We start from the raw sequence: 13786 nt of genomic DNA, 5'->3' as shown, positions 1-13786 counted from the left end.
TCCACTCCCCATTATGGGTTGTGCCACCCTGGACAAGTCGCTCCCTTTCTCTGAGGTTCAGCTTCTTTACCAGCAAAGGGGCTGGGTGACACCTGCCTCATGCAGCAGCTGTGACAATGCCAAGCGCTACATCCCGGAAGCCTCTGTTCATCGGGGGCCTGACACCTGGGCCACCGACAGTCGTTACTACGTAGTGATTTTCACCGTCATGCTGCACTGGCCTCTTGAGTCTGACTCCCTAGCCCCTCGAAGGAGGCAGGCATCAGACCAAAATCTCCCATCAGGAGGCCAGGCTATCGGGGAGGCTGAGGGACTGTGACTTTAATTCTGGTTCCAACACTCCTGTGCCAGGGGAGGGCAGAGAAGTTAATTTAATCTTCCAGAGCCTCTGTGTCCTCTGCACAACAAGGTGAATGCTACACTTCATCCCGAAATGTTTTTTGGATGGGCAGCAAATAAACAATATCAGAAAGCTGTCTACAAACACAGGCAGCTCACTATGGACGTGGACCGGCGCCAGACACCAACGACAAAGGAAACCCACCTCCATCCTGGAGCCTCGTTAGGTTAGGCACCCTCATCAGACCAAGACCGGAAGCGGGGAAATGGATCGACCTGCTGGCGTTCATCGCCTTCCCTCTCCTTTCTCTGTTCCCCGGCAGAAGAATCGTGAGCGCTAAACCCCCGCCAGTCCTCAACCCAGGGGAGCAAACGGGCTGGGAACCTCAGAGTGGAGCATCACACGCTGGATGGCCCGCTGCGTCTCCCTCTGCCGTCACCACCCCACACCCGCAGCAAATAACTCAGGGACGTCTACCTTCCTCCTACCTATGGACCCACGTTCCTACCTAGACAGGTTTTCGTAATTTCAACGGGACACTAGTGCGATCAACGCACAGGCGCCTGAGAAGGGCTCCAAGGATCAGTGCAGTCTGACCGCTTCACCCTTCGATGAAGGAAGGATGGACTCGTGAGTGCTTCTGGAGTGCTCGAGGGGAGGGGGTGGCACTGCAGACATGAACTGTGACCTGCCACCGCCTGACGGCAGGCGAGGAGGTCAGGAACAGCAAAGGAGACAGAAGGGAACACGGGTCACAGCGCCCCCACCCCGCCCCGAGCGTCCCACAGCCGCCCTTTCTGCTTTCGTCTCCGTGACTCGTGGCTGGTGAGAGCAGGAATGATCTGGTCCTGACATACTGCTTTGTTGTCGAAACAACTTCACTAGCCCATGTCATAAGATGCTTCCTGAGCTCCTGTGCACTGTGACACCACGAGCAAAGGACACCCCAGGCGCTGTCGGTCTCCTTCCCCTGCTCCCAAGCAGACTGGCTCCAGCCGGCAGTGGAGCGCCGAGGCTCCCTCTCCCGGCCTCCCTGGCCCCAGCTCAGCCGCTCTCTGTTTTTTGGTGGCTGGGGAAGACCTCAGGGCTCCTAGACAGTGCTCCTCACAGCTCCCCATGTCATATACTCTGTTTGGTGGCCCAGAGTTGGAGGCTCTGAACTGGCCATCCCACCTCCCCCAGACGTCTCCTGAGTTGGGCTCAGCCCACCCGTGAAAGAGTAGAGGTCTGCCCAGCTTAACAGCCCTGTTTCAGGTGATGCATTCTCGCACAGATCACTCACTCTGAAGACGGAATCTGGACTCTTTCCCAACTTTTAAAAATTTCCCCTTTCATCCGACTGTCATAATCCCTTCCTCCACAGCTCCATCCAGACCTTTAGTCAAATTCATGGGTTTCCCCCCCAGTCTTCTCTTGAATGAAATCTTATCAGCCTTGTTGGAACGGAGATTTGTGTAACTGAACCGAATACAGTTAAGTCTCTGTGACACACGGGGGGCTTCCTGGTGGCTCAGCGGTAAAGAATCTGCCTGCAATTCAGCAGATGTGGGTTTGACCCTCGGGTCGAGGAAGATGTCCTAAAGAAGGAAATGGCAACCCACTCCAGTATTCTTGCCTGGGAAATCCCATGCGCAGAGGAGCCACAGCAGGCTACCATCCATGGGACTGCAAGAGAGTCAGGCACGACTGAGCGACTGAACAACCACCCACACACGAACCTCCACGGTGCAAACTTTCAAAGATCCAATGTGCGCTGACACGTTCAATCGCGGCAGTGAGCTTACGGGTCTGGGGTACCCTGTCTCACGCGAGCACCCTCTACAGGAGGCTGTGCTTTAGCGTGCTTTACTGTGAAGTACTGCATAGGGCACAGCAGCATAGCATCTTTATTTCAAGCCCAGGATGTCTGGAAGCAAGTGCAAAAGCAGTAGCGTACAGTTAACTGTGTTAGTCGGGTATCGAGGCTAACTTTCTTGGACTTACCTACAAATCGGGCTTATGCAAGTGCTCCTGAAATGGAATGTGCTCTTGGAACAGAACTTGTTCGTACGTAGGAGCCTTGCTGTATTCCCAAGTGATAAACTCTGAAATCTAACTATGACTTCATTTTGCCATCCATTCCCTTCAGACACCAACATTTCTCAGACAATGCCATAGGTGACAGTGCAGATGCGGCCAGCATGCACACTTGGGTAAGCCATTTCCTTCTCCAGAGGATCTTCCCAGACCAGGGGTCAAACCTGTGTCTCCTGCATTGGCAGCTGGGTTCTTTACCACTGAGCCACGCGGGAAGTTGCTAAGCTCTCAGAACAGTCCTATTAATTAGGTCGGTGTTTGAGACTGTGTTGTTGGCAAAACAAAACTGGAAGGCCTCCCACTGAGTTCTGTTACCAAAAAAGGGGTGTAGCTATTTCCTGTTTTAACCCAGGCCTTCGCACCTCAGCCATTCTCAACTTGCCACCACTAAGGATCCCTCATGAATCGCCTCCCACAGGCTTCCTTGCTTTAAGGAGGCCATATTCTTAAAAAAAACACACACACACACAAAACCTGATTTTTCGTTTAAGGTAATTTAACCTAAACACCAGGAAATGCCCAAAGTTACTGAATGGATTGTTGGCCTGTCCAAAGCAGAAGCGCCCACTATACAGGTAGCTTGTAAAACCTTATGGTGGGTAAATGGACAGTTTCCAACAGCCTAAAAAAAATTTTTTTTTTATTGGAGAATAGTTGGTTTAAAATGTTATATTAGTTTTTGCTGTACAGTAAAGTGAATTAGTTATACATATACATCTATCCACTATCCCTTTTTTATTAAAGATTCTTATCCCATGTGGGTCATTACTGAGTATTGAGAAGAGTTCCCTGTGATATACAGTAGATCCTTATTAGTTATCTATTTTATATACACCAACGGACTTTTGTCTGTTAGTTGCCTAGTTGCATCTAACTCTTTGCGACCCCATGGACTTTAGCCCACCAGGCTCCTCTGTCCATGGAATTCTCCAGGCAAGAATACTGGAGTGGGTTGTCATTCCCTTCTCCAGGGAATCTTCCTGACCCAGGGTCTCCTGCATTGCAGGCAGATTCCTTATCATCTGAGCCACCATGGAAGCCAAATAGCTTTTTATAAAGTATTAAAACATACCTTCCCAGATCCCCTGGGATTGGCCTGAAGCCTGTGAAGTACCAGACCAAGGATTTCTTCCTCCAACCTTCTTGGATCTCAGCCAATGAGTTGGTCAGCAATCCTGCCACCCAGGCTGAGATCCCTTTGGGGCTGGTTCTATACCCTGCACCTGTCTTCATACTGGCTTGGCTCCGGAGGTGCAGGTGGTGGGGTGGGGGGGCTTCTGCATCCACCCCTCCCAGGAGCTCCTCCGCAGCCACACAGTGATGCTCTCCACCACAGGCCTTTTAAAATGATTTTAATAACAAGGACTTCCCTGGTGGCTCAACCAGTAAAAGAATCCACCTGCAATGCAACAGACACAAGACACAGGTTTGATCCCTGAGTTGGGAAGATCCCTGGAGGAAGGGAATGGCTACCCACTCCAGTATTCTTGCCTTGGAAATCTCATGGACAGAGGAGCCTGGCAGGCTACAGTCCCTAGTAAGAAAGTCCCTACAGACACAGTAGGGAAAACAGCCGCTCAGGGCTAGAAAGACCAAATATCTCGGCTCTGACCAAATTCTGCAAAGGTTAAGTTTGAAGAATCTACACCCAACGGGTGTCCTGACATCGTCTCCAGCAAATACATTTTATCTGTTGGGTTGTTCCCCCAAAAAACTTCACACCTACAGAAACTGTCAAGTAGAAATAACGTCTTTTAAGTCCATTTCTTCAGGGGCTCAGAAAGCTTTACATACATTCTCTCATTCAGCGCCTACTCTTCTCTTATGGAGGTGGAAGGCAGGGATTATCATCATTAAATGGCACTTGTCAAGTGCCGTTGTACTTGTGCTGTGAATCAGCTATGATCCTAAGCGGAAACGAAACCCAACCGAACAACAAAGGTGAAGAATTACACAGCTCATGAAGTCTAAGCTAAGAAAAGTGACCACCAGGTAAGGAACAATATGTGGGCAGGCCAAACAGAAAATGAGATTTTCTATTTCTTCCTGTGTTTATTTGACTGAACTGATAACCACATATGGATGTGTGTGAATGTTTTTCCTGTACGAGTGCAGAGATATACATAAATATATAGATCTCCATATGTGAACCAAACTATCATTATATAAACAGTTCGATTCAGTCACTCAGTCGTGTCAGGCTCTTTGCGACTCCACGGACTGCAGCACGCCAGTCTTTCTTGTCCACCACCAATTCCCGGAGCTTGCTCAAACTCATGTCCATCAAGTTGGTGACATCATGCAACCATCTCATCCTCTGTTGTCCCCTCTTCCTCCTGCCTTCAGTCTTTCCCAGAATCAGGGTCTTTTCAAATGAGTCACTTCTTCACATCAGGTGGCCAAAGTTTTGGAGTTTCAGCTTCAGCATCAGTCCTTCCAATGAATATTCAGGACTGATTTCCTTTAGGATGGACTAGTTGGATCTCCTTGTAGCCCAAGGGACTCTCAAGAGTATTTTCCAACACCATGGTTCAAAAGCATCAATTCTTTCTTTATAGTCTAACTCTCACATCCATACATGACTACTGGAAAAACCATAGCCTTGATTAGACAGACCTTTGTTGACGAAGTAATGTCTCTGCTCTTTAATATGCTGTCTTGGTTGGTCTCAGCTTTTCTTCCAAGGAGAAAGTGTCTTTTAATTTCATGGCTGCAGTCACCCTCTGCAGTGATTCTGGAGCTCCCCATAATAAAGTTTCTGTTTCCATTGTTTCCCCATCTATTTGCCATGAAGTGATGGGACCAGATGCCATGATCTTAGTTTTCTAAATGTTGAGTTTTAAGCCAACTTTTTCACTCTCCTCTTTCACTTTCATCAAGAGGCTTTTTAGTTCTTCTTTGCTTTCTGCCATAAGGGTGGTGTCATCTGCATAGCTGAGGTTATTGCTATTTCTCCTGGCAATCTTGATTCTAGCTTGTGTTTCATCCAGCCCAGCATTTCTCATGATGTACTCTGCATATAAGCTAAATAAGCAGGGTGACAATATACAGCCTTGATGTACTCCTTTCCCTATTTGGAACCAGTCTGTTCTATGTCCATTTGCTTCTTTACCTGCTTATAGATTTCTCAGGAGGCAGGTCAGGTGGTCTGGTATTCCCATCTCTTTAATGCAGAGATATACATAATACATAAATATATAGCTCTCTCTATATGAAACAAGCTATCATTATATACACGTGGAATCACAAATCTGCATGCAGTTTGCATTTAGGAGTGTTTGGGCAAAATCATTGTTTTGAATAAAACTCAACTCCTCTACAGGTATTTTTCTTTAACTCATTTGGGCATTAAATATCCAAGAGCAATTTATTAAACACTAACTATACATAGGCACATTGGCTGGCTTTGTTTCTTAAAGATTTAGTTATAAACATCACAGTAGCTACTATAGGTGTCTGGAACCTAGAATGGCGCCTGATCAACCATAAAAATTCAGTAAATATTTGTTGGACGAAGGTATGAATATTTTGTGTGTTCTCCATGGCACAGGAGTTTGAGGACTCAAACCTGTTCATAGTGATCTTTTGCCCCCCCCCCTTTTTTTTTCCTCTCTAACAATTTTCAATAAAAGGCGCCTGAGGGGGGAAAAAATACTTTGAGTACAACCTCGTCAGGCTTTGATTCAAATGGGATGGTTTAGGGGGAAATTTCCATGATGGGAAGAGATAGAGTTTGAGATATTTTTATGACAGAGATAATGATGATGATGATGATAAAATAATCACCACGGCTCTGAGAACAAAGACATTAAGTACATATCAATAATCAGAAGAGGTGGTGCAGAGTGAGTGAGCCCCTGGAAAAGCATCACAGTGGGCAAAGTGAGTTCGCTCTCAGTGCCAGTCACTGCTGCTCTGCTGCAAGAAACGAAGCCCCAGCACGCCTCTCTAAGAGGACACTGGGGGACAATTCTATGGAGGGTTGTGTTCCAGGCCACCGGGGAGGGCTGCCTGCCCACACAGGGCCAGCCGGGAAGGGGGGCATTCACGCCATGCGGGCGAGCACATGTGGCCCAAGAGGGCATTTCATTTACAGCTTCCTCCTGGTGGATCAAGCCCATTGGTTTTTATCTCTCAGATCTACGTGTCATTTCCGTCTGCCACGGCTAACGTGCAGCGCTCTAAACAAATGTGCTCTTAGGGCAGTAACGCCTTAATATAAACTGCATTTAATAAAACTGGGAGGGACTCTTAGAAAGGAGGGAGGCAGGTTTGGAGAAAGTGGCTGGAAGAAATTTGCAATTAATATTCCAATTTCTCCTTGCCGTTCAAATTTAAGAGCTTTTTCAAAACTGTATTCGTCTCTGTTATTACATCCTTAATTAAATTAATTTATATGGTGAATGCTCTAACGATGCTGCTGGAGATTTTCAATCAAAAAGCCTTATTACAAGAGACAATGTGTGTGAAGACCTTGAAAAAAGAGCGGCGCTAGGCCTGGAGCAGGGGGATATTTGGCTGTGACACCCGATTATTGAGGGGGTCGTGGCAGTTTTCCTGGGCCTCCACTGAGGTCGTTACTTTATTTTTTAATTAAGCTAAATTAGGTCAGGGAAAACAAAATGAATCTCGAGAGCTGCCCTCACAGGGTTTTTCTCTCTGGCAAGCACCATGGCAGACGATGACATTTCTATTGAGTAATTCTACCAGTGAGGTTGTGCCTGCCCGAAACCCTGAACAAAGACAGTACCTCTCAGCCTGATCGGCTGTATCATCAAAGGAGAGGGAATCAGGACTTGTCCAAGGACACAAGTGGCTCAGCTATGGAAAAGGTCAGGCTCAGAAGTTAGTACCAGGGCCAGTGACTCATCCAGTCCTTTCTGCACAGACATGGTCACAGACCCACTAGGGGTTTCCAGGGCATGTGCGTGGTGTAACTGCAGAGCTCTGCTGCCTGGCACACCAGCATCTGCACAGACATGGTCACAGACCCACTAGGGGTTTCCAGGGCATGTGCGTGGTGTCACTGCAGAGCTCTGCTGCCTGGCACACCAGCAGCACCGGATACTCATGAGTGGATGTTAACCTAATGTGCCTGTGCGCTCAGTCATGTCCGACTCTCTGCGACCCCTGGACTGTAGCCCGCCAGGCTCCTCTGTCCATGGGATTCTCCAGGCAAGAATACTGGAGTGGGCTGCCATTTCCTCTTCCAGGGGATCTTCCCGACCTGGGGATTGAACCCGCGTCTCCTGTGTCTCCTGCATTGCGGGCGGATTCTTTACCTGCTGAGCCATCAGGGAAGCTCTAACCTAATGAAATGTTAGTAATAAATCATGCCTGTGCCTAAGATTTGATCTCTTCCTTAAGTGTCAAACCACTATCTCTAGAGCCGAGTGTCATCAAACCAGGAGAAGGACCTCCCAACCCTCTGAAGCTCATTTCTTGCTCCCTATGTAGAGCTGCTGAATTTGCTCCCTTATCTTCTAAAAGTGTATTTCTAGGATTTATTTTGAGCATTTCAGAGGATGTAAGACCCAGTGTCTTTCTCAGTCACACAGTAAGAGACAGGCTTAAGAGATGTGTCCTTGATGACTTTGTGCTGCTAAGTAATGCCCTGATGCTTCACCCTACACCCCACCAAGGAAAGGGTCTCTCTAATCCACACATTACACAGGAGGAAGAGTGCATAAAAGGATGTTCACTTGCATAAAAGAACGGCCCATCAGCTTTTCTTTCTTTTCCATATGAACCAAGTTCTTTGTTTCTCTCAAGAATGAAAATTCCTTGACATCACCAAGTTTGGCTGCACGATGAAAAGTTCCATATGACAAAACACATCAACTGCAAGAGAAAATTAAACAGGAAAGAAAAAAAAAAAAAGGGAAACCAAACACCCAGCACTATTTGATCTTGCTTTAAATGGAAAGTTTTGGACACTTAAGGGAAAAAAAAAAAAAAAAAAAGGCAGCAAGTGCCTTTTTAATGGATTTTATCCACAGGAGAAATGATTACAACCAGAAAAGCTTTAAAGTGTCAGCTGGTGATGCATTTTTCTTTATCCTTTTTATTTTTATTCAGAAAGAAACTGAAGGCATATGGCAAAGTGCATCATTAATTTCTTATTAATTTCATAATAGGAAAGCAACCAGTTAAAATAGTAGTGCTACAACTTTAAATTACTGAACTTGCTTGGTATTTAATGAGAGATTTAGCACAGCAGGGATTCTATTAAATTAAGTTGTGCCTTCACATCACAGTGGGAAAACAGGTGTATATTGGTTTAGAATTATGGAAATGTTGACTAATTCCAAGGCTTGTAATCAAACAGCAAGGCACCCTGTAATATTTTTTCCCCGAGAATATGCATTAATCTTTTATGTCTGGTCCCATTTCTTCCCGTCCACCAAAGCTCCCAGCTGATAGGAAACCGCTTTCATGTTCTTGCTGGAGCTGTTAAGGGTGATGCTGATCAGATAAAGCAATACATAAATGCGAGATGCGGGACTCTGCTCCCATTCACCTAATTTGAAATGGCAGATGTAGCAACAGTGTGTGTGCTGTGAAGCCTCGGAGCTTACAAATCAGACCTGACTTCTCAGAATTTTCACTTAACCTGCCTCAAGTAATTGGGCAGAGGAAATTGAACCGGATGAAAAGAAAGCCGAAAACAATCCACAAACCGTCTTTTCCAACCCCAGAATTCTTGCTCTTAATAACGGGTTTCCAGAATCAGCAGCCCTGACTTCTGCATGCAGAGCATTTTAGAGCAAAAAAGAGACATGAGTAACTTTTTTTTTTTTTTTTAATACAGAAGATGCTATTTGTTTGCTGAGAAAGGGGTCAGAGTGAAATGTCCGATGTCCCAAACAGAAGCAAGCTCATCAGTCATTTGTACGAGTTTCAACACAGCCCATTCGTTAACTCGGGGTTTTGAGGAGCATGTTCACGCATGAAAATGGCATGTTAGGAGCTGTGCTCCTTCCATTGGAGGGGATGAACTCAAATGAACCAAGCTTCACATTAATTTAAAATAGGATGAGATTTGGCACCGACAGACCCTAAATGCTATAATAACAATTCATCATCTCAAGTAATTTGTTTAAACACATAGAAGGGATTTTGCACACTAATTACTGTAAAGTATTTCATTCTAAAAGAAGGAATACCAAATGATCTCTGGGTTGGATTAGGAGCCTGGGAAATAAAAATTATTATTTTTTCTGCCATGGACAGTAAATACCTTGGTTGCTTCATTCAATAATGTAACCTAACACTGCAACCTCCCAGAACTTACACTGGGAAAATTCCATTTATACAGGGAATGAAGCTGAAATAATACTAAAAAAATCATCAGGCAAAGCACTTAGACCCAGTAAAATCTTCCCTACTAAAAAAGTACCTAAGATGTTTCAGACAGAAGTAGTTAAATTAAATTAGGAGGGAGAATTCTGATATTACACTTGCTTTTCTGAATCTCAGTCTGTCTGATTTGCTCAAACAAAAAGGGGAAAACGAAAGCAGTGTGGTTTGAGACCACAGTTCATAATTTACTACTTTTTTGTTATTACCAAATTAATGTTTTGAAAACCTTTTACTGAGTATCTTGCCACTAAAATATATGATTTTCAATGGAGCTAAGGTGAAGTAAGCAAATGCTATCTTCTCTGGGGGTGACAGGGTATCAAATGACTTGTGTACATAGGTTTGCATGACAGATAAATGATAAGACATTACAATTATACCCTGAAAACATTAGGGACATCATGTTATTTTTCTTTTACTCTTATCAAACCAGGTTTCAATAAAATCATTAACACAGCACTGCTTACCAGAGGTTCTTCATTATCAGCAACACACATCGTTCTGCCATTAAATAAACTCATCCCTGATATCTGAATCAACGGGGAAAATATCCCAACTAGCACAGAGAAATTTACACCAGCATGCACTAGATAAAAGGGTCACAAACCCCCAGAACTCATGTATTCGGATGCAGCAGCTACAGCCAACATTAGTTCATTTCTAGTGAATGGTACCAAATGTCCAGTATGACTGGGAAGGAAATGCAAACAAAAAATTGTAAGCTTCGTATTTTCTGTTCTCTATCGACATGAAGCCACAAATTGGGCATTAAAACATTGACTTTGTTAACCACCACTGACTGTTTAGAAGCCATTAGGAGGTTGAATATTACGGCTGTGCAGAGTACATTTTGTCCTTTCAAAAGAAAAATCTAAGGACTAAATTTGAAAAGAGGCTCCTGGTGAGTAAAAGCTTTTCCTTTTCCATTTGCTCCTCTGGTGTACTGCGTGCGTGTGTGTGTGCGTTCCTTTTTTTCCCTTTACAATCGCTGCCCACCCAATCCTCTGTAGCCGCCACTGCGACCCAGTGGGGTCATTCTGATTTTCTGGCCAGGGGACACACTCTCTGAGAGGTCTTTCAGTCAGCATTAATGCCAGCGCTTCTTGAGGGGCTGGCTAGCCGCTCTGGCTGCTGCAAGGGGGACCGAGGGCCAGGTCTGGGGGTGGGGGTAGTCAGCACACCCTCCTCAAAAGCCCAAAGTCATTTTTGGCACTAAGAGCCCATCACTAGAACCTTCAGTTGAAAGGACCATTTTCAAGCAATAAAGTGATTTTGGTACAAAAGTAAACCGACTCACCCCAGGTAAAGTTTTAATATTGTGCAGTGCATTCTGGGCCTCAAGTGCAGCTTTTCTTGTATAAAATGTTACGAAACAACAACCTACAGAGAGAAATGAAAAGGTTTTAGAAATTTCTGTGAATGCTTTGCTCAGATATAATGGAGACTGGGGCGAACGAGTCAACTGCTTAAAAGGATGCACAGTTTAAAAGTAAGGTGCACGGCAACAGCAGTAACAACAGCTCAAGCATTTACCCAGCGCCTTTCATCCTGAATCTTATTTACTAGCTTTTCCCCACGTTGGGGAACCGATTCATAACTGCGCACCAGCTACCGGGAACCCGGGTCTTCAGGAACGGGGGTGGGAGGCCGTGGGCGAGTTGTCAATGGGACTTGTGGCGCAGTCACAGCATCAAGTGAAGTGTTTAATCACAACCACAAGAGCAGACACTTATATTAACTATAATTGTCTTAGAGGCTATCTCTAGAACATCACCCTTTTAAAACACTTTCTCAACTCCGAGGCTTAGACAACCGGATAACAAGCTGCCTAGGAGCTGAGAACAAGCCCTCTTCTTTCCAATTTCCATCATAGCACATAATGCGAAGTTCCACACACAAAACATGCAATATTTGTTTGCTGAAATGAAAGACTCTATTTTAGCCAGTTGAGAAAGTGAGCTATACGTGGTGGGCAGATGCTGAAACAGATGTTTGCACTGTCTGTGCTGAGAATGAAACATGGCCATGGGACGTCAACCACTAACCTCTTGATTCCTCATTTCTAAGAGGTGATGGGAGTCCAGGCTGAAGGCTCCTCCAAGGGAGACCAGCCGATACTCTTCTCCAAACCACCTCCCTCCACCAAAGAAAATGGTCTTGAAACCTCTCATTCCTTCTGTATTCTAAAGCAAGGCTCACCCCTTCTTCAGCCTGTGCCTAAAGATACTGGTTAACATGGTTAAACCAGATGAAGACACTGGTTAATAATCTGTTAATTAACATATCGTTTCTTAGCACAACCAAGTGTAGATAAAAGGGATAAAAAACTTTAGAAATTAAAAGAAAAAGATGCTCCCTCTGACCTGCCTGTCTTGGATGAGTTGGGTGGAGAAAAAGAGGCAGAGAGATGCAGTCACACTCAATTAGCTCTGATTCTTACCCTCATGCTTAAGAGAGATGGGGAGAGCCTCGAGAGGTCCTCAAATGCCAAGTACAGCAAGTGGCTGCAGAGAAATTCACGGCACTACGGCATCAACTTTGGCTCTATTTAGGGGAATGATGTAAGACCACGGACAGAAAAAAGTGGCACATTTGGAGAGCAGGAAGTTGGTATCACAAACCATCAAAGGTTCCAAATCACACATTAGCATCTACTTTTCAGAACAAAAAACTCATTGGAAGGAGTAGGAGAAGACAAAGTACTATACCACCCCTACAGCATTCTGAAATACATGTAAGATGCTTCCTCCTTATTTGGGAAAAAGAACAAAACTTGGAACCTTGTCATATACTATTTCACTGGAGTCTATGAGATTAAATATGCAAATCCCTCACCTTCTGGATAAAGGAGAGTATGCTCCTAGCTTTTTGGCATTTAAAAACCTCCGTCTCCAAGGATGGGAGACTCTTCACGTGTTTAATTTGCATGATGGGAGGTATATGAAAATTATGAAGGGTTTTTAAAGAATCACAGATGGACAGAGTGGGCCTTTATATATGAGCTTGCCACTTCAGCTATTTGACTTCTTAGACCAGAGTGTATTTGGTCATGCTGCCTGGTGGTAGATTATTTTTCCTAAACTGATCAAATTAATGTGCGATTTTCAGCTCCACTGGTATAACCTAAGCCCAGAAAAGCTATAGGAACTGCTTTAAATCAAGGAATGATTTTAAACAGCAAAGTCCAGTTCCAGCTTCTGGTATCCACTGTAATCACTTTAAGAGGAGGAAAAATACCAATTATCTTCTACTAGACTTGATACAGAAAGAAAAACATGGAGAAAAAAATCGTAAAGGAAAAGAACACATAAAAAAAGAATGCATAACTCAACTGCTATGCAGTACAGTAAAAATTAACACAACATTGTAAATCAACTATATTTCAATAAAATCGAAAAGAAAAACAGAAAAAGACATTATCTCTGTCTTCTAAAAGCTTCTAACAACCAGACTCTCAGGAAGTTCTCCTTTTTCTCTTCTGGGCTTATGGGCTTGGCTTCTGGGTAAGCAAGCAATGGGGATGCTCTGAACTTCGACTTCAAAACCGAAGCCTCAGAAAGGGGCAGAATCCGACGCTTTCAAGCAGGTAGATTTTAGGGGTATGACACTTAAAAGAGAGAAGCTTTCAGATGCAGTAGAAGGCACAGAGCAGTTTGCTTGCCTGGAAAGAAGGCAATTAAGGAAGAATTTCCTAAGCAGAAGGAAAACAAATGCTAGTCCGGCCAAGTTCAGAGACAAGAAGAAAAGCTGAGGTCAACCTAAAAGACCAGTGGAAGGACAGGGGAACCTGTCATGGTGACTGCCATGCATGGCAGGACAAAAGCAAAGAGGAACAAATGATGTAAACTGAGGCAGACTTCTTATGGGGCCACCCTGGACCCAGTGCGGTGGTCTCAGGAATAGAGTGGTCCCCACTCTCGCCTTAAACACCCATACAAAATTCCAACCACTTTCCATGGCCTGGAAGTCCACTAGGAAGGTGTAGTTCATCTGCTACTGAAGCAACAA

The 13786-nt window shown here is 44.8% G+C and overlaps 1 protein-coding gene across 27 annotated transcripts in view; it reads right to left on the bottom strand.

Moving 5' to 3' along the window:
- CELF2 (CUGBP, Elav-like family member 2) overlaps positions 1 to 13786 on the bottom strand; it is a 554598-nt gene that overhangs the window by 95179 nt on the left and 445633 nt on the right. For all 27 annotated transcript variants that reach the window (XM_018056980.1, XM_018056981.1, XM_018056983.1 and 24 more), the window contains one exon: positions 11076 to 11158. In XM_018056980.1, coding sequence (XP_017912469.1) covers positions 11076 to 11158 — 83 coding nt within the window. The remainder of the gene's footprint in view (positions 1 to 11075; positions 11159 to 13786) is intronic.

The sequence above is a fragment of the Capra hircus genome, chromosome 13 (genome assembly GCF_001704415.2).
Source record: "Capra hircus breed San Clemente chromosome 13, ASM170441v1, whole genome shotgun sequence".
NCBI classification, from domain to species: Eukaryota; Metazoa; Chordata; class Mammalia; order Artiodactyla; family Bovidae; genus Capra; species Capra hircus.
Note: the sequence above shows the minus strand (reverse complement) of the source record. Positions and strands in the feature narration are given on the sequence as shown.